The following is a 27,541-nucleotide window of genomic DNA, read 5'->3' on the forward strand; positions in this document are numbered from 1 at the left end:
CCCCCTTCAAATGCCTGCACGGAATAACATTTGCCTGCATCCTTCTCATGCAGGTCTCCCTGGACCACAGCCCGAGGGAAAGTGTAAGTTCCAGGTGCAAGCCCCTCTAGGTCTGTGTATATCACGCACCGAGGGGCCAGGAGACGGGAGTACAGCAGCCTGATTGGCAAGTGAAAGCAGCCCCTTGACCTCCACCTTCTTGCAACCCCGCGTCAGATCAGCTCCTCCAGCCTGGAGTCCGAATCTGTCGCCCACCTGTCAAAGGGGTGGCTGGGAGGGCTCCAGCCCGGGCCTGTGGCCCAGCTGCAGGGACGTGCTTCTGCGCCGAACCCCTCTCCAGGTGCTTTTCCTGCAGGAGCCCCTGACACAGGATGGGATGGAGGCATGTTGGGATGAGAGGAGCTGTTGCTAGAATAGTCTCAGGCCCTAGCCATCCCCTGCTGCTGCAAGCCCCTGGGGTGGAGGTAGATTGCTAGGTCCAGAAGGGTCCATCCAGGCTGTCTAGCACAGGCCAGACATCCTCCCCCAGCCATTCCTAGATAAGTTCCTGGAGGATTGGTCTGTCAATGGCTATTAGCCAGGGTGAGCAGGAACAGTGTCCCTAGCCTTTGTTTGCCAGAAGCTGGGAATGGGCGACAGGGGATGGATCACTTGGTGATTCCCTGTTCTGTTCATTCCCTCTGGGGCACCAGGCACTGGCCACTGTCGGTAGACTAGATGGACTAAATGGACCTTTGCTCTGACCCAGTGTGGCCATTCTTATGTTTTAGGGGCCAAACCCTCCATGGGAAGCCTCTGGCTAGGGCAGGGGATCTCAAACTGGGGTCAGGACCCATGAGGAGGTCGCGAGGTTATTACATGGGGGATCGTGAGCTGTCAGCCTTCACCCCAAAGCCTGCTTTGCCTCCAGCATTTATAATAGTGTTAAATATATAAAAAGGTGCTTTTAATTTATAAGGGCTGGGGGGGTCACACTCAGAGGTTCGCTGTGTGAAAGGGTCACCAGGACAAAAGTTTGAGAACCATTGGGCTGGAGAAGCTCAGGCCATCTCCCCACAGCGCCTCTGACCAGCCGCAGAGAGATGAATTCTGCCAACTGCATGTAACTTTCCCCACCAGGGGCCCGAGTCAGAGGTGGCACAGCTGGGTCTGGGGGTGTCTGAGCTGATGTAACGTACGAGGTTGCTGGGGCCAGGGCCGGCCTTAGGATGTGTGGGGCCCGATTCGAAAGAGCTGCCATCGAAATGCCGCCGAAGATAGCGATGGCAATTCGGCGGCAGCTCAATTGGTTGCCGCTGTTTTCGGTGGCGCTTCGGCGGAGGGTGCGGGGCCCCTGTCACAGCCGCTGCGGGGCCCTCTTAGGCACGGGGCCCGATTCCTGGGAATTGGAGGAATCGCCCTAAAGCCGGCCTGGGGCACAGGTGTGCGTGACTCCAATTTAGTATGTGGAAGGGGACTTGTTGGCCCTTTGCTAAAACTCAGTGTGCATGAGGGGGGTGTTTTGGTTGCTAGCTCCCAATACCAAAAGTCAGGGGAAGGGTCGATGGACCCTGAGACTGACAGTCCCCAGGGGTAATGGGGAGAGGCCAACGCTCTGTCAGCCTGATTAACAGGACAAGCCAGCCAATGAGGGAGTCAGGAGGTCAGGGGTCCCATCCTCTCTGTGACCTGGAGCTGCCTGAGAGGGGCTGAGCTAAGGGGAGAGCAGGAGCCTGAGCTGAGCTGGAGGCAGAGCTGCTGGCCAGAGCCAGAGCGGCCAGAGGAGCAGCCCAGGGAGCTGGAGGCAGAGCAGTAGCAGAGCTGGGGCAGGGTGAGGGTGGAGCTGGAGCTGGAGGCAGAGGCTGGAGTTGGAGCTGGAGGCAGAGCAGTAGCAGAGCGGGGCAGGAACAGTCCAGAGCCGGGAGCAGTGAGCAGCTGGGAAGGGCAAGGGGGACCTTGGGCAGTGGGCCCAGGGCAGGGAGATGCCCCCAGCAAAGAGCCCTTGCAGGTGGCCCCGGGAGCGGGTTCATAACTCTGACAGGGGGGCGCAAAGGGCCCTACCACCTAGAGCCTGAGGGCGTGTGGCCAGCGCCAGAGCAAGTGTCCGACTCACAGCGTCCCTGCAGCACAGCCAGGGCCTGGGCAGGGGCCTGGGTCGTGAGAAACGGACTGTGAACTGCCCTGATATCCCAGAGACGCTGGTCGTGACATCCCCGTGCCACAGAGCGGGGTGATGGTTTTCCTTTAACCTTTCCCATGTTTTTCTTATTTTGTTACATTGGTTGCTGTCCAATACATTGTATTTGCTTTGAGCTGTATGCAATGATCAGGGTCAGGGAAGCGTCCAGAGCAGAGAGAGCCCCCCGGAGTGGGGACACCCTAGCCCCTGCCCTAAGTGACCACGACAAGGTTGGGGGTCGAGCTCCCCTGGAATCCTGGCCCAGCCTTGTCGGGGTTAAGAGGGCTTTGCCGCATGGGAAGGAGGAAGGGGAGCCCTCGAGGGCAGGCTGGCCTCTGAGTACCCAGAGGGGACTCAGATCCTTTCACTAGCCAATTCCACCAGGGCGTATGGAAGCCCAGGAAAGTTCCCTCCAATAGCGTGACCATTCCCCCGCTTACACATGCACGTTCTCTTAAGGCAGTTCCCAGAGGCCCCGGTCATGGACAGGACCCATATGTGCTAGCTGCTGGCCACATGTCGGGGAGCTGAGCTGAGACTGAGGCTCCCCTCCTTGGGTGTTTTTTTCCCTTGGGAGACTCCTCAGCTTGTGCCCCTCCACAGAAGCCACTGAAGAATGGGGTGGACACTGTCTCTGCTGATGGGGTTGGCAGGTACGGCTGAACCATTGTAGTTTCACCTGTGCAAACCCACGGTGCAGCTGCGCTGCATCGGGCTTGCACTAAGTGTGATTAACATGCAAGCCCCTTTTGCACAAGCGTGTATCCACGAGAGATTTCCATCAGTGTAATTACATGGATGTAGTTGCCTCAGTCCGAATTTCCTTAGTCTAGATAACCCGATTGAAGCTACTCTCTGGCCCTGTTAAATGCGCTCTAGAGTGACGTGCACTGTACATCCAAGACACTTTAAGATCCATCTCACTGTTTGCAAATACTGTTTGTAATTCACCTGTTTGTTTGCACCCGTTCTTTCAGTTTTGCTGCCAACCTGCTTTGGAGATTTATTTTAATAAAAAAGATTCTGTTAACACACACAAAGAATAACCAGAAGCCAGACAGACCCGCAGAGTCACATAGCACCTTGCAGCCAGAGCATGTCAGAAATGAAATAAAAATCATGCGCAGGGATCAGGCACTGAAATGCAACCATCTCTGGGGTGGAACAAGGGAGCTGATAAGCCCTCCACAACTGAACAGGCTAATATGTCCAACTCATGATTAAAAGGAAAGAAAAAAATGCATCCAGTGGAAAACGCAAGGGGAATTAAGTCAGCAAAATGTAATTAGCCAAGTTGGAATTTGGCCAGGCGGGCAGCTCTTGTTTTGGTTTGCTCTGTTCCACCGTTGTAAAGTTTTTATTTCTCTACCTCTCTGCTTCTGGATAATTACTTCCTCCCCAGCTGGGTGAGCCTGACCTCATTGCTGATTTCTAGAGCCGCCTGTTCCCTTCTGTGATGTGGATCGATCCATACCCTGCTGTTGGCATTACTTGGTTATATATGACTCCCCAAATTGTCTGAAAGGGCACAGTGGGTGCCCTTTCCGAGGGCAAGACATCCTAGCGTGCTGCCTCACACCCACGTTCTGTCTCTCTAGGTCCCCCTTCAGCCTAGGCTCTGAGCGCTTGCGGAGAGAGGGTATTTGCTAGTGGGCATCTCTCTTGTTTTGACTCAGACTGGCCCCCAGGAACTGCAACCCAAACGCACATCAGCCAAAGCCCTGGTCTCTGTCAGACCCAAACAAGAAACCTCTCTCTGAATCACAGCCAGCCCCCCACGCCCCGCCAGCTCCAATCATTCAAATGATTTACAGCGAGGCTAGGGCAGTTCTGATCAGTGCTTGAATTACCGCATCCAGGTGGATCTGCTGGGTTACAGAGCTGGCAGCAGGCCAGCCAAGAGCATTAATCCCTCGAAATGTTGGCAAATGACCAGCATGGGACAGAAGGTCCTACTGGGCCCTCATGGATCTGGGTGTGCCCTCATGGGACTGGGTGTGCCCTCATGGGACTGGGTATGCCCTTGGAAACCAGAATGCTGGCACGCCAGTCTTTGCTTCAGTGTTGTTTTTAGATGATGGACAGGACACCTTGGAGAGTGTGGGGATGAGCAGCCGACATAGGCACCAAAGGGGGAAGCCGGATTCCTTCGGCATCAGCTCCCGTGTTGTGCCTGGCAGGGACTCCCACCCAGCTCTGAAGGGGAAAGATCTGCCGGGCTTTGCTCTGACATGATAGACAATAGCCTCACTGAGCATCCGTGTGTGTTTGGATTGAGATGGTTCCAGGGGCTAGAAGGGGGGTTCGAATCTTTCACATCTAGGAAGCAAACCCTACCCTCTGTGACACCGGCGTCAATCTAGAGCGGTTCCCTGGAAGCCAGTGGAGTGACTCCACTTTGGCACCAGTGTCACTAAGAGCAGAGGTTAGTCATACATCTCCCGTTTCAATCCAGTCCAAGTCTGTAGGAACCAAGAGTCGTTACGCATTTCCTGGCTATCCAGTGGTCCAGAGCTGAAATGAGAAGGATGGTCTCAGCTCACTTCATGTTTCATAAACGCTCTTCAGAGTTGGGCAACATACACCTGTCATCCCTCCCATGTTAACCAGAGATGGTCTGGGATAGGATATAGGGATGGGGGCTGTTCGGGGGAAGAACACATGCAGGTTGGTGGGATTGGTGCAGATGATATTCTTTCATTTGACCCAACACTATCCTAGTACATCAGCACGCTGTAGGAGAACTGTCTCTGAGACATGATGGAGGCACATTCTTCAAGCCAAGCCACAATACCAAAGGGCATGGTCCCTTGTGGTCATTATGGTCCTTTCTGCAGGAATCAGGTTTTTAACTCCTGTATCCCAGCCAAATCCCAGTTCCATTCTGCCTCCTTAAAATTCACCCCTGCTCTTTCCTCTGGATACTGCATTTGTCTCCTTTTGACAGCATTGCTGTGAACTTTCAAGCAGTGGCCGTGTTCCACCCCAGAGGTGGCTACATTTCAGCACTGAGTGAAAGGGTCTCTGTGTATGGTCTGTGATTAAAAATGTGCAAATCAGTACTGCTTTTTGGGCTCCAACTATGCCAGGAGTGCTCTGTATCTGTACATAGGTAAGTGGGAATGACTAGATAAGGTGCCAGTAGGTGATACTCAAGAATATCCCTCAGACTTCCTAGTTTTTGTAGGATCAACATAGTTTGTTGTGCATTGTGGAACAAGGATAATCAATGGGACGCAGTAATACCAGGGTGCAAAATATATCAGAAGGACAGAACAGGTCATGCTGGTGGGGGAGTGGCATGGAATCAAGTAAAGTAAAAATCTTGAATGAAGCAAACTGTACCATAGAATCCCTATGGATAGTAATGCCATGCTCTAATAATAATAAGAATATAGCAGTAGGGATATATTAGCGACCACCTGACCAGGATGGTGATAGTGACTGTGAAATGCTCAGGGAGATGAGAGAGGCTATAAAAATTAAAAAATCCATAATAATGGGGGATTTCAACTCCCCCCATTTTGACTGGATACATGTCACCTCAGGACAGGATGCAGAGATAAACTTTCTTGACACTTAAATGACTGGTCTTGGAGCAGCTAGTCCTGGAACCAGGGCCGGCTTTAGGCCAATTCCCCAGAATCGGGCCCCGCGCCTAAAAATTAATTAAAAAAATTTTTTTACATTCCCGGCAGTGGTCTGGGTCTTTGGTGGCATTTCAGCGGTAGGGGGTCTGGAGCAAGTGAAGGACCCTATGCCGCCGAAGTGTCACTGAAGCCCCGGACCGCTGCCGGGTTTTCGAATCGGGCCCCACAGTTCCTAAAGCCGGCCCTGCCTGGAACCCACAACAGGAGAGGCAATTCTTGATTTAATCCTAAGTGCAACACAGGATCTGGTCCAAGAGGTGAATATAGCTGGGTCACTTGGTAACAGTGACCATAATATAATTAAATTTAACATTCCTGTGGCGGGAAAAACACCAGAGCAGCCCAACACTGTAGCATTTAATTTCAGAAACGGGGACTGCCACTCAAGAAAGAGATCTTGGAGTCATTGTGGAGAGTTCTCTGAAAACATCCACTCAATGGACAGCAGCCGTCAGACACGCGAACGCAATGTTTGGAATCATTAAGGAAGGGATAGAGAATAAGACAGAAAATATCATGTTGCCTCTATATAAATCCATGGTACACCCACATTTTGAATACTGCATGCAGACGTGGTCGCCTCATCTCAAAAAAGATATTTTGGAATTGGAAAGTGTTCAGACAAGGACAACAAAAATGATGAGGGGTATGGAACGGCTTCCGTATAAGGAGCAATTAATAATACTGGGACTTTTCAGCTTGGAAAAGAGACAGCTAAGAGGGGATATGATAGAGATCTGTAAAATCATGACGGATGTGGAGAAAGTAAATAAGGAAGTGTTATTTACTCCTTCTCAGAACACAAGAACTAGGGGTCACCAAATGAAATTAATAGGCAGCAGGTTTAAAACAAACAAAAAGAAGTATTTTTTCACACAATGCACAGGCAATCTGTGGAACTCCTTGCCAGAGGATGTTGTGAAGGCCAAGACTATGAGAGGGTTCAAAAAAGAACTAGATACGTTCCTAGAGGATGGGTCCATCAATGGCGATTAGCCAGGATGGACAGGGATGGTGTCTCTAGCCTCTGTTTGCCAGAAGCTGGGAATGGGCAACAGAGGATGGATCACTCAGTGATTCCCTGTTCTGTTCATTCCCTCTGGGGCACCTGGCATTGGCCATTGTCGGAAGACAGGACACTGGGCTAGATGGAACTTTGGTCTGACCCAGTGTGGCCGGTTTTATGTTCTTACTGCAAGTGGCTTCCTCAGTGTGGTGCTACTAATACCAATGGGGTGCAGCGTGCTATAGATATTTCAGCTCTGGGTGATCATGCAATGGCTTACCCGTAATAGGCATTTTTAATTACAGGTGTGGCTTGTTTAGTTATGTAACCCTCATGCTTTTGTTTTCCATCTACTGCATCGTTACATCTCTAAGGCCTGGCACAATGAGATCCAGGTTCCTAATTGAGGCTTTTAGGTGCCACCCCAATGATAATTAACAATAATCATGGTCTAGTGGATAAAGTACTGGACTAGGAGAGATGAGGTCTATTCATGGCTCTGGCGCTGGCCTACTTGGGCAAGTCACTTCCCCTCTCTGGGCCTCGGTTTGCCCATCTGTACAATGGGAATCAATGATACAGACCTCCTTGGTAAAGCCCTTTGAGCGCTACAGCTGGATAGCGCTATGTAAGAGCTAGGTGTAATTAAGGACGCTGCTGTCCGTGGCCATTTTGTACTAGGGCAAACACACACTGTGCTCTCTCTCTTATGGAGACTGTTTTGGTTCCTTGTTGTTCTCCTAGACTCTCCTGTTGTTTGTTCTCAGAACAGAAGCTAAGATCAACCCACCTGCTTTTTCTCAGGGTGAAGTGGGAGTTTAAAAAGCTCTAAGCACTGCTGTGCCATGGCAGGAATGCCCCTCTCTCCGAGCTGCCAGGACTAGCCAGAATCGCTGGACGCACTCTCGGGATTCTGGTGGAAGCGTAGTCTATAAATACCGAGCGGATGTGTCATCCTCCATCTACGTCTATGTGTCTATCCATGTGGAGAAGGCTCTGAGGAGGAGGTGAAAGGGAGGGAGGAAAAGAGCGAATTCAAACAGCATTAGAAATTAATCAGATCCTATTTGCTCTCAGCAAAATCATGCCAGGCAGCAGCATCTGAGGACAGCAGAGCTCGATGCCCCTCCCTCCACTTCACTGACTCTGTTTGTTTGGGGAGCTACTGTATGTTCCACTTACCCAGGGCACACGACTTCCATTCCTTTGTGTTTCACTTCCTGTCCTGGAAACATTAGGGGGTCTGGTGAGGAGGCAGGGGCTAGGTAATTGCACGTATGTGTTTACATGGGTGTCTGAGCACTGCGGGGGGGCCAATTCTGCAAAGACCGTGTGTCATGTTAATGGTAATACTGCCTAGCTCGTTTCTTCAGGCGATTTCAATGCATTCTACAAAGGGAAGTCAGGATCATCTCCCCATTTCACAGAAGGGGAAACTGAGGCACAGAGGTAGGCAGTGACTAGCTCCATGTCACTCAGAAGACAACCCAGGACTGGGGGCTCCTGCGTCCTAATCTAGGCCACACTGCTTGCCCTCAAATAATCTCATCCCTGTTCAACAAAGCACTTACTCTCAAGTGGGACGGAAGTGCTGAGCTCACTCAGGACCGATTAACTTGAAGCCCATGCTCTGCTGAATCAGGACCACACTCCTCACCATGAGCAGCTATCAAACTGGGTGTGGGAAGAGGGCTGTTTGCTCTTTGAGGTGCATGCACCAAACTCACCTTGGGAACTAGACCCACATTTGAACCCAGGTCCAAACCCATCTCAGGCCTGTACCGCCTATGCACACCACATCCCTCAGCCTCCCCTCTCTCCCCCAGCCACTTTGCCCCCGCAAATCTCCTCTCTCTCGCTTCCATTGACCAAGGAAACTATCCTGGGAATTATCCCCTCCAAGCCTCAGCACCCTGCCACGCCCCGGGTCTTTGCACAGCACCTGCACGTGGTCATATGGCACCCCCATTCCAGGCTGCACCTTAGCTGGTGAGCGTGTTAGGTAAGACTTTACTGTCACGGGCAAAATAAAACAAGACAGACACATGGAACAGATTGTATCAGGGTGGGGACCGCCCTGGCTGCCTGAGCGGGTGCAGGGTTCACACTGGGGCTGATATAACGTAAGGTCCCCAGCTGCCAGTTATGGAAACCAAGACCTACTGCCGGAGTAGAGACTCAGACACTTATTCCCTGCCAGGATTGTTCCATGCAGCATATTCTCCACTGCTTCGTCCAATCTATCAGCACTTCCCCATGGAGATTATTCTACGGGCTGCTAGGTCTCATTGTTTCCTGTATCCAACATACATTTTCCAGTGCTCTGAAGGCCTGGTGCAGTGGTACTCACATCGACCTCAGTGGGCTTTGGCTCGGGCCACATGCCATTCCAACCCCCCCCTTTCCCCTCCAGCTCTGGAATAGTAGTTTGCCCTTCTGTTGGAGGAGCTCAGATGGATTTGCAACCAGCCATGCGTGAAGCAAACGCACAGCAAGAGACAGCCCCTGCCCCAGTGAGCTTCCCGTCAACATAGACAAAGGGCAGGCAGGAAAATGGGCGCAGAGTGAACAAGGGAGTTGTCCAAGGTCACCTGCAAGGTCAGTGGCAGAGCTTCCCATAACCCCCTTCTTGAGACTGTCCAGGTGTCTTCTTCTCCCTTGCAGGAATGGCCCTTGGGTGGTTATGCTGGATGCTGGCTTGTTACCTGGACAAGTTGTCTTGCACCCTCTGGGATCTGTCAATCCCTCTCCCTTGCACCGGGCAGAGCTGCTGGGCCCTCTTGATGTGGTATTTCGTTGGCTCTAGTTTCCTGCCCCGTAGCTTCCAGGCAAGTCATCCTTTGGCTCAAGAAGCTTCTCAGATGCTGGCACTACAGTGTTCGTCCTTCTGTCTGGGGATTGAAGTAGGGAGAGCAGGGAGATGGGAGCTCCCTCACCTGTCCCTGGCTGGTGCAACTCACTCTCCCTTTCTGTTTCAACGTCTATTGACCCCTGCTCCTGCCCGTGATCTAATAAACTAGGGTGAGCATTGCAGCATTTGAAGAATGGCTCCCCGGAATCTACCAGGGCTTTGCAATGAACCTGGGGCCAGGCCATGAATACCAGTCTTCCATGGTCCCACCTTTGTTTCACCATTGGAACCAGCATTCCTATATTGCACCAGGCAAAGTCAAGGGGAGTAGGGCAGATTAAACTCATCCTTCAGTCTTTATCCCCCACTTCACTCCCCGGTGTGGCAAAGCACATCAGCAGAACTTCCAAGCCTGCGAAGGACTTTAGATGACAGATTTCTAGTTAACATGATTACTCACACTCTGCTATCCCACTGCTCACACCACCTTTTTAAGGCATAGCACACAGTCAGCTGGTGTGGGTTGGGGTTATAAAAAGATTATGTTCTGGCAAATGGCCTGGGCTGGTAGCCATTGATGCCAGAGGCTACCCCCACCAGGGTCACGCAGAAGCATGTTCCATAACTGGCAGCTGGGGACCTTACGTTATATCAGCCCCAGTGTGAACCCTGCACCCGCTCAGGCAGCCAGGGTGGTCCCCACCCTGATACAATCTGTTCCATGTGTCTGTCTTGTTTTATTTTGCCCGTGACAGTAAAGTCTTACCTAACACGCTCACCAGCTAAGGTGCAGCCTGGAATGGGGGTGCCATATGACCACGTGCAGGTGCTGTGCAAAGACCATTGGAGCAATGCCAATGCGCATGCAGCATGGGATCCCACTGGTCTTGTACCCTCTGCTGCAGTGATGCATGGCAGGCTCACACACCTCAAGGTCTCTTTCCACACTGCGGAGGACACAGAGCAGTGACCTCCGCCCTCCATTCACTCTCAGCTCTGGGAAACAGCAGCTAGCCTTGTCTCTTGTAAGAAGATACTAATTATCCAGGCCCAGATTCGTGATTAGGATTATTTATTGTTTGTATGACCGTAGCACCTAGGAGCCCTAGCCTGAGACCAGGATGCCCCAGTGCTAGGTGCTGTACAAATACAGGACAAAAAGTCCCTGTCCCAGAGAGCTTCCAATCTAAGCATAAGACAAGAGACAACAGGTAGGGGAGTACGGGGATGCAGTGTTTCTTTATGATCTGTTAACATTTCATTCTTAAGCGTTGTGGAATAAGAAGCAGTTCCTAGGTTCTATGGCCAGAAAGGACCAGTCCGGTGGTTCTCTACCCATGGCCCGCGGGACATTTGCGGCTCAGTCAGCACACAGCTGCACCCCATGTGACATCCTCAGGGCCACCCAGGTAGTGTATATATTGTGTGGATGCAGCCCATATAACGCACAGAGAGCTGCATGTGCGTCCCACAATGGGAAATAGGTTGAGAACCACTGGTCTAGTCTGACCCAGTGGTACAGGTCTGAGAATCTCACAGCTGATTCCTGCCTCGAGCCCATCACCTGCGGTTGAGCTAGAGCTTGTAGGAAGACAACTATAGCCACTAACACGCAGGCAGAGATGCACTCGTTAGCCCTCTATCCATGTCTTTTTTAACTATAACTTTCCCTTTCTGTCAGTAAAGTGACCAGATGTCCCGATTTTATAGGAACAGTCCTGATTTTTGGGTCTTTTGCTTATATAAGCTCCTATTACCTCCCAACCCCATCCTGATTTTTCACACTTGCTGTCTGGTCACTCTGTCTGTCAGTCTTGGGGGTTAATGTTGACAGTTCCCCGCCCATGGATTTTAAGGCAAAGGGAGAAATTGATGATGGCGAGTGTTTGCATGCACGTTACAGAGCCTGGACCTGCAAACACCAGTGCTGATGTGTGTGGCACAGTGCTGAAAGGCTGATCCTGAGAGACGGTGTCAGAGGGTGGTGGCCCCTTTAAGAGGGAATGGGAGGAGAGCACCTGAACTAATCATTGCTGCTTAGTTGGGCTTCCAGGAAGGCAGCTGGGCCTGAGGACCAAAAGCAGGACAGCTACAGGTGGCATTCTCTCAGCCTCAGGAGGTCAGGCAAAGAATGACAGAAAGAGCAGCTGGGAGGGTCCTGAAGGAAGCAGGAGGGGAAGCTGCTGAGAGCACAGAAACACAGGCCCCAAGAAAACAGAGCTGCGCAACCCCCTGACAGGCCAGGGAGACTTTATTTTGAGTCTGGATGGAAGAGACTTTGTTAGGACTTAATAGAGTAAAACCCTTGCAGGGGATTTGTCCCTTACCCCTTTGGGCTGTGTGGAGTTCCTAAAGGGTCCTGAGAGATGGGGAAACTGAGGCAGGTCTCTGCTGAGCCATGCCCAACCAGCAGGAGGTGCTTACAAGGCTGGCACACTGTTTTACAGATACCCAGTACCTTCCGCTCCAATGGGGCAGGGATCAGGAGCGGTGACATGAAAAGAAGTTGAGACGCCCAGGACAGGTCCTACATTTCAGCAGGGCGACCTACTGGAATAAACCTACTTGTGGGCGAAACTGCCAGAAGGATCAGGCCTTTCCATGTAATCCAAGGGTAAGCTTGGGTGGCTGGTGATGCTCAGCTGGTACGACAAGCTCCCGCCCAGGTCCCCTGGCTTTTCCCGGTTGTATGTTCCTTCATTTCCCCTGCTTTAAAAAAGAAGCCAGCTACCTAGCAGGCCTGATTCACATCAGAGTCAGAGGGGAGAGTGTGAGAAGAGGAACATGTCTAAGAAAGTGGATCCAGGGAGCTGAAGATGCAGGAAGGGAGGGGACATGGGGGGGGGAGAGAAAAGGGGGCGTGGCGCAAAGTGAAACTGACTTGAGGGGGCGGGGTCTGAGCAGGGTTTGTCATGTGAATTTCCACATGCTCCATCGGCTCCAGCGGAAAGTAGGTTAGCAGAGCTGTAGCAGGGACTAGCAGCCCAGGAGAGGGGCAGGTACCTAGAGGGGCCGAAGAGGCAGCTCCAGTCCCTGACCCATAATTAGGAGAGCAAAACACCACCGCAGAACAAGGACCCAATCCTGGAGACTTAATTTATCAAGGGAATTGCTGCTGTCCGAGGCACCTGCGCTGCGTGTTTTCATGATATTCTCAGCACAGCCCTAAGACCAGAAACCCCCAAGATGCGAGGTAAGATTCTGACGATGCATGTGTGTGTCTGCAGGGCAGGCGACTTTCGCTTGGTCACCCAAATGAGTCTTTTTCTCTTATCACCAGCCCGGAGAGGCAGAGTGAGCTGTGCATCACCTCAACTTGGATAGCCAAGGCTGGTAACTTTATCCTTTTGTGACTGGGAAAAATCCTGGAAGGTTGGGGTTTTTTTTTTAAAAAAAAGGTGCATTTGAAAAAGCACAATGCAGAGTGTGACTTGCAATGGATATTGTTTGGTCTCTGGGTGTTGAGAACTCTTGGAGAGATTTAGCCTGCTATGTATATTCCTGGGGGGTGTTTCTGGACTTCCTTTATTTTAATTTTTTTTGTAATTTAGGGTGCACGTTTTTCTGACATTACGGTTGCTTTTGAGGGATTTGGACAAAAGATGCATCCACCCATCGCTTGGCACTCAGAACACACACAGAATCGTGTTTGTTTTTTTTCCCTTCTATAATCCAAACGAGCTGCACGGTATTTTAGGCTCCAGTCAAAAAAAAAAAAAAAAAAGTCTGCAAAGCAGAAGAGGGAAAATATTTTTCTGCTGCTAAAGTTGTTTGTTGCTAGGAGGGGTTTGACGCTGACTGTCCATTTTCTTGGAAATGCATATGGGTAAATCTGGCTTTTCAATGGGGTGAATCATTTGTGATTATGAATCCAATTCTTATTTGTTTTGGTCCATTTTATGCACCAGCTTAGACCTCATTTAGGATTTCACTGCTAGGAAAAGCTCTTAAGCTCCTTTTCAATATGTTGCTCCTGTTATAATTTGATTTTTATGATGATGATGATGATTAAGGATTTTGATTGTTTTCCTTTATGGGAGGGATGGAAGGGAAGGCTGAAAAAAGTATTTTGAAGCGAGTGGTTTCGTACAAGGAAAGGGGCAGGGAGTAAGTCTTCATTTGGGGGTACGCTTGTCTGATAATATCTGACTTGGTCAGAAGTCACTGACGTGAGGATCTGACGGTTCAAATCCCCCTTCATTTATTGTTAAAGATTATTCCCAGCCTTCCTTTTTTTTTAAAAAAAAATGAAAATAGGAATCAAAAGAATTAGGTGCAAGGGGGGAAGATGGAGGAGAGAGAGACTGCATTGGGAACAATCCTGCAGGAAGTAATGGATCCAGCTGTAAGACTCAGCACTGATTCTGCCCCTGAAGCATAGAAAGGGTCTGATGGCCCCTGGTGCAATGGCTGAGGATTGGACCCTTCCTGCCGTTCCCCCTGCGGTAGATGTATAGAATGTGATGGCCGTGTTGTGCCGATTTCTTTCTTCCTTTCAAGTGATTTTCTGTTTCCATCACGGTCTGGTGACTTTCCTGGGTTTGGGGTTCCCTGGGGGCTATCTGAGGAGCTGTTGGACGTTACAGTGTGAGTTCATGTAACCAGCCTCACACAACTCCTTACATAGACACATACGGGCCTGATGTGCCTCTTGCCACATAGGTCTCCATTTTCTCCATCTCCGTGTGCCCCGTGTCGTCATTGGCACCAGCGTGAGGCGGATGGAAAACGTCGCCACCTCAGAGCAATAGCGTTCTACACGCAGGGGGGTACATTGACAGCACAGGGCACAGGCCGATGGGGAATTGGGCCCATGTGGCCTTCGACTGCCTTTTCTTTCTCTGCCTGGCGTCCAGGCTTGTTGACGGGGAGGAGAGGGTTAATGCCCTCCCAATTAATGACAACGCCTAGCCCTTACGTAGCGCTTCACCTGGCCAAAACGCAGTGCAAACACTGAGCAGTTAATTAGCAGGTGGGTGAAGTTTCCTTCCTTTGAATTTGGGGGATGGAGGGGTCATTAGTTGCCTCGGCTGTCTGGAGTGATGCCGATTTACGCCCATGGAGGATGGATGGCCCGATATACGTGGCGAGCGCAGGGTTGGGTTCTCCATTCGAATTGAAACCAAAAATTGTCTTGATCTGAATTTTCTTTTTACCACCTCCTCTGTACGGATCCCCTTCCCTGTTCATTATACTCCCCTGTTTGCTTCTCTCTTGTGGCTCTCCCCACCCTTCCCTGTTTCAGCTGGACAGGGCTGCGTTCTGTGCTGACTGAGCCGCGCATTGTATAATCCTATTGGGTTTATAAACCTCCTGGTCTCTTGTTTTGAAAGACAGCATGGCTAAGAGTGTGCTGTGGGCTTGGCAAGTATTAGAAGTTGTCCCAGTGACCTAGATCTGTCATTGGAAAATCAGAAAAGGGGAGGTGGGAGGTAGGAGGAGCCTCCTTTCCCATTTATACAGCATGTGTACGCTCATCTGGGCAAGAAGGGCCCTAGCTCGAGTTACTCCGGCATTGCCCGCAATGCGGAGTAGGCAGTAGTCTCAGCCTTCCTGGAGCTACAAAGGGCCAACACACCCACCCTGTGCTGGGAAAGAGATCTTGTGTGTCAGAACCCAAGCGCTGAGCAGGATGGAAAAGTAACTCTCTCAGGGAGAGTTAGGGCAGCACTGAATGAGCCATGAAACTCACCCAGGAGATGTGTGGGTGCAAAGATGATGATGGCCTGGAAGTTTCAAAGACTCCTAAGGGAATTCAGCACCCAAGTCCTGTTGCAATACAGCAGGACTTGAGTGCCTAACTCCCTTAGGCTGGGATTTGCAAAAGAGCCCGGACGCTCCTCCCCGCAGGTATGCGATGTCAGATAACAGTAGTGATTCCAGACTCCTACTGGTATGTATCGTGCTGTACAGATAAAGAGACCCAGGTCCTGGACCCAAGCTGCTTGCTTCTTAAGGGCCTAGCTGCATCACCCTTACGCACATGAGTAAAGATGTCAGGATCAGGCGCCCGGCTTATGTATAAGAAGGGTGTGTTTGTGTTTGTATAGCGTGTCAGTGCTTACGTCGTGTGTGTGTATAATTTGGGTGTCTGTGTGTGTTAGGATTATGTGGACTGGAACGCAGATTATATCAGCCCGGATAATGCTGAGCCACTGGGAAAATGGACTCCAGATTTAAGGTTTCAGTGGCCCCCGGTTGAAATGTAGCTGGCTGAACCTGGCAGCCAGCTGGTATCTGATACAGACCGTGTGTGTGTCCCCTTGCAAGAATGGCACCTTGTCAGTATCTCTGAGCACTGGCTGCTTTGTGCAGTGGGAGTCATTTTATAGGCATGTGCGCTACACGTGAGCACACCTTGCTCTTGAGACACTGCCCAGCTCAACACACCCTCTTGATTCTCTTCCGTAAAATCTGGGACGCGGTGAAAAGGCCCTTGGGTTCACTTCTCTCTGAAGCTGTGATATAGAGGACAGATCATTTCTGTGTCTTGCACCCGGGGGCTGCCCTTTGCCTTAGTTCCCCGTCGTCTGGAGTCGGGAAAGTGTCGGCGCTGGGGACCCTGGCACATGGGGTCTGACCCCACCGCCTGCCCCTAATGGGCAGAGTGACTCGTGCCCTGGCTACGCACTGCAGGGGACCTCTGAGCTGCCCACGGGTGGGGAAGTTGTGCTCAGAGCCAGGCTGCTGCACCTGATGTGATGCCTGCCCTGCCCAGCCGCCAGCATGGCAATGCCCGGCTGTGTGTTTGCCAGCCCCTCCGTGCAGAGTTCCTGCCACCGCAAGTGGTTTATTTGCCCCTGGCAGCGATGTCACAGCACCCCCCCCCCCATCACCTGGTCAGGCACAGCATCATGGTGTTTGTTCTGGCCTGGAAGCAAGTCAGGGAGTCAGCGCCAGGGCACCTGCATCCAGGTGCCTTATGGAACATCTGAGCCGGTGCCCCCCCACCCCTACCCCGAGCCACGGGTGGAACCTCCTCACTGTTAGCTGAGCGCAGGTTTGCTCGGTGAGCTGCACCAAACATTCCCAGCAGAGGCTCATAAGAAGGGAGCTTCTGTCCCTTATCCCAGGGGCCCCTCCACTGGGCATCACAAGCAGATGTCAGGGGGTCATGGCCATCCTGCCCTTCCCATATGACTGACTGAGACGAGCTCCTATGGGAGCCAGCTGCACCATCCTGTTATTAAGGGAGAGCGTGCTGCTTCATGAGCTCAGGAGACGGATGAGCCCTTGTCTGAGCCCCAGAGCCACTGTCAGCAGCAGGACCCTGTGGCTCCCAACCTTTCCGGACGGCTGTCCCTTGAGTCTGGTTTGTCTCATGTCCCCCACAAGTTTCACCTCACTTAAACATGCCTTGCTCACAAAATCAGACCTGACCATACAAGTGTCACAGCACATTGGTACTGAACAGTTGCTTCTTTCTCATTTTCACCGTGTCGTTATAGAATAAATCCATTGGGATAGAAATACTGTCCTTCCGTGTCAGTGGGTGGTAGGTAGAGCAGTAGATGCAAGTCATTGTCTGGATGACATTGTAGTTTGTACTGACTTTGCTAGTGCTTTTTACGTAGCCTCTTGTAAAACTAGGCAAATCTCTAGAGGAGTTGATGGACCCCCTGGAAGAGCTCTGCCTACCCCCAGGAGTGTGCGTCCCCCTGTTCTAGCACATTTAGCTGAGGATCTCAAAGCACGTTCTTTAACCCTGGCTACCCCTTGGTAAGACCTGTTGAACGTTATATTAGCTCGCTTATGCCAGTGTAGCTCTGTTAACTTCAGCAGAGTGGCTCCTCGCCCGTTTCAGAGGTGAACTGGGCCCTTTGTCCCCAGGAAGGAACTGAGACAGAGAGAAGGGAAGCGGCTTATTCAATGTCACGGAATTGAACCCAGGAGTTCTGATCACCAGTCCCCCAGTTCTAGCCTCAGAGCCACGCTCTCCCCGGAGTCCCTCCCAAACTCCACTCAGGATTTCAAGGACGTTGGAGCGACACCAGCCAAACAGAATGAAAAAAAGCTGGCAATCCCGCTGCAGGGAGCGACTCCCAAACTGTGTCAGAGCCTCAGTAGGGCTGCAACATGAACTGATGCTTCCCAGGCAGCCAGTCCTCCCAGCACCCCGAGTAGGGAGTGGGAAAGATTCCCTCTGCTGTGAATTTACATCAGCGGGGCTCAGTTCTGGCCTCTCATGCACAGGCACAACTCCGCCTCCGCGTCCTCTCCTTTGTCTGCAAGCTGAACCCCATTGTGTTAGGCGCTGCGCAGACACGTGTGTTGAAAAGACGGTCCCTGCCCCCAGGAGCTTCCAATTGAAGGCCTTGTCCATAGGAGAAAACAGTCCCAATGTGACTAAACTGACGTGGAAACTGACTTAGCTACATCGAATGCACCACCATAGCAGGGAGGTCTTCTAGGGATTGAAGAACAGCTGAGAAATATTTCACGTAAGCTGGGAAGAAACCAACTGAGGCTAAATCGGTATTGGGCACTTGGAAACCGCGTCCACACAAAGGAGTGGCACTGATTAAATTAAACTGGTTTCTATCCCGACTTGGTTAAACCGCTTAGGGAGATCGCTGTTGTTGCCTGCTCAGAGTAGCACCCTCTGGTTCTGACTCGGACTTGCCGCTGAAGAGCTGTTCAAGAGAAGCACCTGCCGCAGGTCTGTGAGCAGCTGATCAGTCCAGTCTCATTGAGCAGGAAGACGGGCCTGGAGCTGGAAGATTGTACATCAAGCCCCAACCCCCTGCTGCTCCTGTGTCTCTGAAAATGGCCGGGCCCACTTGCAATAACCGATCCACTTGGATAAGAATGCATGAGGCACCCTTGGATTAGGAGGCTCCCGTTGGCTGCTCAAATCGCTGGGGGTGCTCAGCAGCACATCTCAGAATCAGCCCCCACATCTCTTAGAGGTTTTGTTTTCCTCCTGCACTTTGTCAGGCTGATGACATCCACCCCAGCCACCCAACCAGCATTATTAGCCTTGCCTGACATTTGAATGGCAAGCGAAGAGCCCCCAGATAGCCTGATCCATCCCCAGTGGAAGCCCGTGGAGCTCCACTGGGGTGCAACGTCGCTCTCCTCCCATGACCCGGCTATTAGAAATTAACTGAGCATTGGGGTGTATCAAGAGAAAACAGCTGGCCTGGAGTAGATGGTCCATTGATCTGTCATGGCCTGGAACATCTCAGATCAAAGACACATGTAGAACAGGGGAGGGGCGGTGCCAGTGGGGGGAGAATTTGCCCGGCTGTGTGTTTGGCAGCCCCTCCATGCAGAGTTCCTGCCACCGCAAGTGGTTTATTTGCCCCTGCCAGCGATGTCACAGCACCCCCCTGTCACCGGGTCAAGCACAGCATCATGGTGTTCATTCTGGCCTGGCCCCTCCTCGCTGGAAGCAAGTCAGGGAGTCAGCGCCAGGGCAGCTGCATGAAGGTGGGACCCCAGGAACCTGGTGGGTGACTACCAGCCTTTGGGGGAAAAGATGCTCCCTCCCTTGCTGCACTGTAGCCTAATCTCTGGATGGCCCCGCATCTGGCCACTGGTGCAGTGGGTTAGTGGAGATACAGGACATGGAGTCTACAGAGCCCTACCCACCTACAGCAGTAACCTCCTGGCTGTTACACAGAACTTCCTAGCAGCAGCAGGGGTAGAACCCAGATCCTACTGATCCAAAGGCCCAGGGCCCTACTACTTAAGCTGAAGGAGAATCTTAGGGCAGAGATAGCAGTATAGGGGCTATGACACCCATCTGAGAACTCCATTCTGCACCCAACAGAAGGCAGTGGGGCAGGTACACATTAGCCTGTTCTTGGTATGTAGCTGGATATCTCGAGTGGGCAGCTGAGCCTTGAAAGCCGCCAGAGGCAGGTGCTCAGAGGCCACAGGGAATGCAGGGTAGAGGAGCCAATGGGGGATCACAGAGTTCTTCTATATCGAGTTCCTAGAAGATACAAACAACAACATATTTAATCAGAGCCACTTTAATATTTTCTTGGATGTCTGTGCCCAGAGGCCACTGGGCTCCTCGGCAAATGATGGTAAACGATAATTGCAGCGAAAAAGGCCCACGCGATCTAAGGAGGAGCAAAGAACGGAGAGTTTAAGGGCAGGTTTCAGACTCTCCCTGTTTTCTCGGGGTGCGGTTGCCAGCGAAGGGCAGGACCCATGGCTGTCAATGTGTTGTGGTTAGACCTGGGTTCTAGCTCCGGTTCTGGGAGGGTCGAGTGGATAAAGAAGGGGACTGGGAAACACAAGACCTAGGTAGCAGCCCCGGCCCTGGGAGGGCAGTATGGTGTAATGGGTAGAATGGGGGAGTGGGAGTCAGGATACTGGGTGCTGTTTCCAGCTCTGGATAAAGAGGTGGGACTAGTGCTTAGAGCACCGGGGGCTGGGAGCCAGGTCTCCTCACCTGTCCTGGTGTCCAGTGGTTAGAAGAGGTGGCTTCGAATCAGAACTCTTGGGCTCCGTTTCCGGGTCTGGGAGAGGACTGTGATCTAGTGGTCTGCGAAGTGCAGCTGAGGACTCTAGAACGTTGTTCCCGCACTGAGAAGGGAGCGGGGGCTAATGGTTAAAGCAGTGGGGCACTGGGCAGCAGGTGATGAGTGCTGGCCCTGGCTCTGCTAGTAACACGTATGAACGTGAGCAGCTCCCGGTCCTCCGGCTCACAGGACCTTCCACATTAAAGCCAATTTTCCCCTCAGCGAAAGCCCCCCACTCCCACTCTCGCCAACAAACTTACTCTCTCTCCCTACCCTCCACCCCCTGGGCCTGGCTCTTTTCTTCTTGGCATGACCTGAGCTAGATTTGCATTCCCCAGGCTGACTGGTGAGATTGAAAGATCATGGGGCTCCTTGGCAGCAGGGAAGCTGAGGAAGTTACCTCTTGGGACATGGGGAATCTCAGATGGGCTTTCCAGCGGCGGGGAGACCCAACCAGCCAGCTTCCCACACATCTAAGCCTCCAAGATTTACCCTGGACGAGCCAGCCAGCAGAGCAGGCTGGTCATGGCCCTTGTTCCAAACATCCCAGAGCCCTCGTGGGGCTTCCAGGGGGCGGAAGCTGACAGCATCCTCCATGGACCAGCCTTCATCCCAGGGAGCTTGCTGAGCTGCACCATCATCTTCCTCATTAAAGCTAATTTCTCCCCTGCCCCCGCTGACTCCTTGGCCTGAGCTGTATGCAGCGGTGGGCTCCACGAAGGCAAGTGCTGGGGGAAACAGACACTAATTGCCACTCGCTTCCCCTGCCCTGTTCGGAGGCATTGATTCCCCGCAGCAGGATGGGGCAGGGACCTACTTTCTCCGCAGGCCTGCTGGGTAATTAGCTGCTGCGCCATGACGCCATGACGGCCTAACCAGACTCCTCCAGTAGGAAACGAGGCCAGGGAGAGTCTGATCTCGGCTCTGCCAGCGTCAGTGTCCGCTCCGTGCTGCCCAAAGCCTCTGCAATGAGGCACCCCGCAGCTGAGAGCAACGCCGCATCCGCGCGGGGCATTGCACGTGCAAAGCGGGGAGCTGGGCCGAGGCCAACCGATCCTGTGCAGAGGGGCAGCTGTGTGGTTTAGCAGTTAGGCAGGGCCCAGAGGGTGTGCTGCAGACCTCCAGCCTCCCTGTCACCTTCTGCAACCACTAAACCACACAGCCTTTGCCCCCAGCACCCCATCTCTACATGCGTGTCTCATAACCAATAGGGAGTCTGGGGCTTGATTACAAACTTTCCTCCTTCCTGTTCACCCACCAGATGTTTTGTAATTACATCATCCCTGAAGACACCATCTGATTTAATTAACCCGGCGCTGCTTCATGCAATCTGGGCATTCAGTTATGAAATAACAACAGAGAGCTGGGATTCAATTTGAAAGGGTCTCGTGTGGCCACGGGACCGCTCGGGGTGTCTAAGCCTCATGCGAGTAGCTGGGATTTATGAAACTGATCCCTGGTGCGGCAGGGACACAATATGGGGGACATAGAGAGGCGATGCAGGGAGGGGCAGGGGGACCCAAATCTTTACAGAACCCTTTGACGTATTGATACTTCTGCTGCGATTTAAATGGGAAAGGAAGCCAGGTGGGGCCCAGCTGCTGGGATTGGTGCTCCCCACCCCCCATTCGATTTCCCAGTGAGCTCTGCAGTGGCAAAGCAGCTCCAGCAGCATCTGTGGAAAGCCTGGCCAGCCAGCCCTTGTGGGACTTCTGGTTCTCAATCCGTCTCTATTGGAGGATGCAGGGAGCTCCAATGCTTGAGCTGAGGTGTCCTGCACCCACAGCGGGGTTGGGGATAGAAGGGTAGGGATTCAGGGGCACAGGGAGAGAAAATAGCACAATGCACACAACTCCCCTCCCCAGCGATCTCAAAGCAGGTCAAAGGGGAAACTGAGGCAGGAGACAGGGAAGTAACTTGTCCCCAGTCCCGCTGTGAATCAGTAGTCAAGCTGGGAGCCCTGATTCCTAGCCCCCCGCTGTGATGGCTCGGCAATGCAGCTCCCCCAAACAGGAAGGGAATGGGCAGAGCGCAGGCACCCCGTCCCATCCCAGATGTCGCTCTCCCTCCCCTCCTTTCCTCTCTGGTCCCCCACACTCCATCCTCACACAGTCGCAGCCCCTTGCCAGCCAGTAACCTCCCAGCTCCGCCCTGCTGCTCAGAGCAGGACTCCACGACTGGCAGCAGGAGGTGCCACTTCAGCCCAGAGGGCGAGAGTGCGTGAGGCCCAGGAAGGACTCACAGGCCTAGCTCCTCAAGGAGATCTAAGCACCTAACTCCCAGTGAAATCAAAGGTGCATAAACCGCTTTGAGAAGCTGGGCCTTAGGCTTTGCCGGGGATTGTCGGCAGAGCCCTTCCTCTCTTTGCATTTCCCCTCCCACCCTTGGGCCAATAGCGATTGTAAGCTCCTGGGGGCAGGGACTGTGCACCTACAGTGCTTAGCCCAGCAGGGCCCTGACCTTCATTGGGGCCTCCGGGCACTTCAGTAATGTAATATTCATTAGGAGGACCCCCTCCTGTCTTGCCAGCAGAGATCAAGGGACCCTCTACCATGCCCTCCCCAAGGCATGTTCCATGAGATCCTGCCATAACACACTGATACTCCATCCCGCCCAGTATCGTACCTTGGACACTGCTACAGGATAACCTCTGTGCTACACTCTACTGTTCTGTACATTGGGCAGAGGGACTTCCTTCCTGACCCCAGCCAGCCATCAGCTCATGCCCTGAAGCATGAAGGCTGGTCTCCCACATTACTGTGTCCCTAAGGGTGACAGATAGGCCAGGCTGTTTTGTCCTGCCAGCACAGCCCCGACTCCAAGGACATGACTCGCTGGAACTCCTGGAGGGAACTTTGCACTTCTTCATGGGGCTGTGTCTCCATTCCTTTTCCCTGTTACAGTGAGACATGCAAGGACTAGCTCACTGCTTCCAGGGAGGCAAGCGTTCCCTGCTGGATAGCAAAGTACTGGCATGTGTGTGCATTGCGGCCGCTCCATGGATGGTGCTCTGGGGCTTCTGGATGGGCCCAGCAGAGAGAGAGGGCCCCACCCTGTTTTGTTTATAGCGATATCCCAGCAACGAGAGGGGATGTTTAGCCGGGGGGGGTGGGGGGCGGGAGCAGGCGGAGGAAGAGGATGAGGTGGAGGGCACACCCTGCTGCCTTTGCCAGCCTGGGAGGAATGCAGTTGGGTCGCCCATGCTGGTGCCAATTCCTGCCTGGATGAGGGCGTTGCCTGCTCTGCCGAAACCTTGGGAGTTGTCTCCTCCGAGCAGCGCGTCCCCATTCAGTGGGGCCTCGGCCCCAGCTGCTTGGCTCGGCTTTCAGGAACCGAGACTGTGAAGGGTGGCCATCTCTTGGCTTCAGTGTTCTGGGAAGTGCAGGGAGAAATGCCATGTGTGCAGGCGGGGAGGAAGAGAGTTACTGAGACTGGGCACCTCTTCCAGACAGGAAAGGAAAGGTTCTTTCCCAGCTAGGCCATGGGCATGTGGAGTAGACACTTAGTTGTGTTTCCGAGCCTGAAAAGTATCCACGCAGGATTATCAACATTGTATGTCGAAAATAAGGAACTGTTTTCTTAACATCCCCACCCCGCCTCCTGATCTTATCAGTTAATAACAACACTAACCAGGATTCAGCTACATTTAACATAGGACTGGCCAGACTGGATCAGACCAAAGGTCCATCTAGCCCAGTATCCTGTCTTCCAACAACGGCCAATGCCAGGTGCCCCAGAGGGTATGAACAGAACAGGGAATCACCGAGTGATCCATCCTCTGTTGCCCATTCCCAGCTTCTGGCAAACAGAGGCTAGGGACACCATCCCTGCCCAGCCTGACTAATAGCCATTGATGGACCTATCGTCCATGATTTTATCTACTTTTTTTAACTGTTATAGTCTTGGCCTTCACAACATCCCCTGGCAAGGAGTTCCACAGGTTGATGGTGTGTTGCGTGAAGAAATACTTCCTTTTGTTTGCTTTAAACCTGCTGCCTATTGATTTCATTTGGTGACCCCTAGTTCTTGTGTTCTGAGAAGGAGTAAATAACACTTCCTTATTTACTTTCTCCACACCCGTCATGATTTCAGAGATCTCTATCGTATCCTCCCTTAGTCGCCTCTTTTCCAAGCTGAAAAGTCCCAGTCTTATTAATCTCTCCTCATACGGAAGCCGTCCTATACCCCTAATCATTTTTCTTGCCCCTTTTCCAATTCCAATATATCTTTTTTGAGATGGAGTGACCACATCTGCACGCAGTATTCAAAATGTGGGCATGCCATGGATTTATATAGAGGCAACATGATATTTTCTGTCTTATTCTCTATCCCTTTCTTAATGAGTCCCAACATTCTGTTTGTGTGTCTGATGGCCGCTGCACACTGGGTGGATGTTTTCAGAGAACTCTCCACAGCGATCTCTTTCTTGGGTGGTAACAGCTAATTTAGAGCCCATCATTGCATATGTATAGTTGGGATTGTTGTTTCCAATATGCATCACTTTGCATTTATCAACATTGAATTTCAACTGCCATTCTGTTGCCCAGTCACCCAGTTTGGTGAGATTTGCAGAGGGTTTTCTGGCTGCTTTTTGTAGCACTCGGCAACTCCCCATCTTGTTGTAGAGATAAAAAAAAATAGGAGATGTCCCTTGTAATAAGGGACTGTTGGCAACCCTATATCCACATTTCGTACATCTGTTTCCTAGGGGAGGGCACCCAGGAGATCCCAGCCCCTGTCTGCACCGTAGCAGGGACCCCACTTTGCATTCAGCCGTGTGTACGCTTCTCTGAGGCCACTTCCCTGTTAGGCATATACACTCTGGGACAGACTCTGATCTGGGTCACACGCCGGGGTGAACCTGAAGTAACTCTCTATGTGTTGGTGGAGCAACTCCCGATTTACACTGGTGCAGGTGAGATCAGATTCTGGCACTCCCACTTGGGGGGTATGAAATGATAGGAACAAGGTGTGAGCAGGCAACAGCAGGCAGGGCCTGCTTCTCCCCTACGCTACGCCGCTGTAAATCGGAGTCGCCCTGCAGAAGTGCAGGTGCAGTGGGGAGAGAGGGCGTGAAAGCTGGAAAGACATTGATTCCCAGTTCCTTGCTGCCCGCCAGGGAGCAGTCAGAGATTCCCAGTCCCCAGATAACTGATTGTCCACAGCTCAGCCCTGGTGCCAGGGGGCGGCTGGAGAAAGACCCAGTCGGCCAAGGCAAGAAAAGCAGGAAGCAGTGAAAGCGCCCCTGGCTCAGGAAGAGTTAATCCAGTGCGGCCCTGCTTATACAAGCGCATCATTAAGGGATATTAGACGCTGAAAGTGTGTTAGTAGGACAGCATGACTTCATGAGCTTGGCCCAAGCCTGACTGACAGGCCCAGGGACCAACCGCGGCCAGCACAGAGTCAACAAACAAGCCACTTGGCCCAGTGAGCGTGCGGAAGCGGGGCGGGTCCCGGGTGGTGTCGTCAGCGTTATGTTTAGCTCAGGCTGGTTATATAACCCGTGCGGTTTCAGGGAGTTAGGCAAGACGTATTGACAGTGGGAGGGAGCAAATGCCAAGGCTGGGACATTTTAATTGCTGGCTGGGTTTGGGTTTTTTTTTAATCTTGACCCCTTCCACTGATGGTCCCGTAAACACCTCGTTAAAAACCAGGATAATTCATGGCGTCAGCCCGCCGCCGGTCGAGTGTTTGGAAGAGGCTCCAGCTGTCAGTCCCAGGCACTTACCTGGCTCCCATCCCCGACTGCTTCATGATCATCAGTGTGTTGATCCTCACCGCTCCTTGGCAGGCAGGGCTGGGCTATTTTTCCCATGGCACAGAGGGGGAAACTGAGGCACAGAGAGGCTAAGGGTCAGCTCCTCAGGGATAGTTAGGCCCCTAATGCTTTGAGGATCTGGTTCTAAGTGACTTTCCCAAGGTCACATGAGATGTCTGTGGCAGAGCAGGGAACTGACCCAGAGGACGTACCAGTCTCCATTGTAGCCATCAGAATCCTTCCTTGACCAGCTAGGGTGCTGGCCTGGGACTCGACTGTGGTGCAGCCCTTGATTCACAGCCTCTTTGGGTCTCAGATCCTCATCTATGAAAGGGGGTAACATTTCCCTACCTCGCAGTGGGGAAGGGGAGAGTTAAAATCCCTCGCTGAGGTGCTCAGATAGCAGGGTGGTGAAGGCCAGGTAAGTGCCTTGCTGGGTAGCTGGGAGGATGGAATCGCTCTCTGGCTGAGGGCCCTGAGCTCACAATAAGCAGGCTGCTTGCTCCATGTAGGAATCAGATTATGTACCTTAACTTCCTGCTGTAAGGAATCCATGTTTGTCAGCAACAGAGAATAGCTAATGAATCCACACATGCCCAGCCCTTGTCCTCTGGCTTCGGACGCACGGGAGATCTTAGCTTCCTGGGCTGTATAAAGAGATGGAGTAAATGCTACAATGGTGTTGCCTAGAAGTTAGCACAGGCAATTTGTTGCCATTGGCCCTGGGTGTGTCACATGAGCTCCTCATGCTCTGTTTAGGGGCCAATGGGACCCACTTCATGGGTAACTGCCCCCTCGTTCACTGCCAGGGCTAGGGAGGACAGCCAGTGTGACGGGTGCCTGGTGTCACCTATAAAGTCCCTTGGTTTAGCCGCTGGCTGCCATCATCATCTGAAAACACACACTCTACGATGTATTTCTTCTCCTAGTGTCCCAGTGAGGGCCACTATGCCCAGTTCACGCATGGAGAACAGATGCACAGAAAAGCTAAAAGATTTGCCCAGGGTGGCAGAGCTGGGAACTCACCCAAGCTCTTCTGAGTCCTTGGCTAGCACCCTACCCACTGGACCATCCTGCTTCGGGGGGCTCCTTGCCTCTGTACAGCACTGTAGAGTTGTGTACGAGGCCACACACTCCGTCTCCGTGCAATGCCAGCATGCTGGGGACCATGGGTGTAGCGCCTGCAGCAGAACTGACACTGCGGAGAAGTCGGATTTGATACTTACACTAAAGATGAGCCCTGTCCTTTCCAAGAAGTCACCAGCTCCAGCTGTTGGTTTCATTCCCTCCTTTTGTTTACTCTCAGTTGTGGGTTAACAGGGTACACGGGAGTAACTGGGACATGTTCTGCTCTGGCTTGTATTAAAATGGTTCAGCGATACATTACAAACAGGAGCACAGTTAAAGGCCATCTCCACGCACAAGCGCCACAAAGTTCGAGTTGAGGTTGTATCTCTACGTCAGTTACCGAAGAAGAGTCTCTCATTAGACTGTCCCGTGTGTCCTAGCGCAAGGGGGCTGCAATCCTGATTAGGACCTGAAGAAGTTACCGTAATACAAATACATTTGATTGTTTTTTCTTCATAGCCGATCGAAAGGCAGAGAATTCTCAGCTCAGATTCAAGATTAAAAACAGATTG

General features: G+C 52.2%; 1 protein-coding gene across 1 annotated transcript in view; it reads left to right on the forward strand.

Annotated features, from left to right (window-relative positions):
- Positions 1-12,601: 12,601 nt before the first annotated feature.
- The window catches only part of LOC127040033 (nuclear receptor ROR-beta-like), a 37,460-nt gene continuing 22,520 nt past the window's right edge, over positions 12,602-27,541 (forward strand). Inside the window, exon 1 of the mRNA XM_050933782.1 lies at positions 12,602-12,858. Within this exon, the coding sequence (XP_050789739.1) occupies positions 12,852-12,858 (7 nt within the window). The 5' untranslated portion in view covers positions 12,602-12,851. The remainder of the gene's footprint in view (positions 12,859-27,541) is intronic.

This window comes from Gopherus flavomarginatus, chromosome 24 (assembly GCF_025201925.1).
Source record: "Gopherus flavomarginatus isolate rGopFla2 chromosome 24, rGopFla2.mat.asm, whole genome shotgun sequence".
Lineage (NCBI taxonomy): Eukaryota > Metazoa > Chordata > Testudines > Testudinidae > Gopherus > Gopherus flavomarginatus.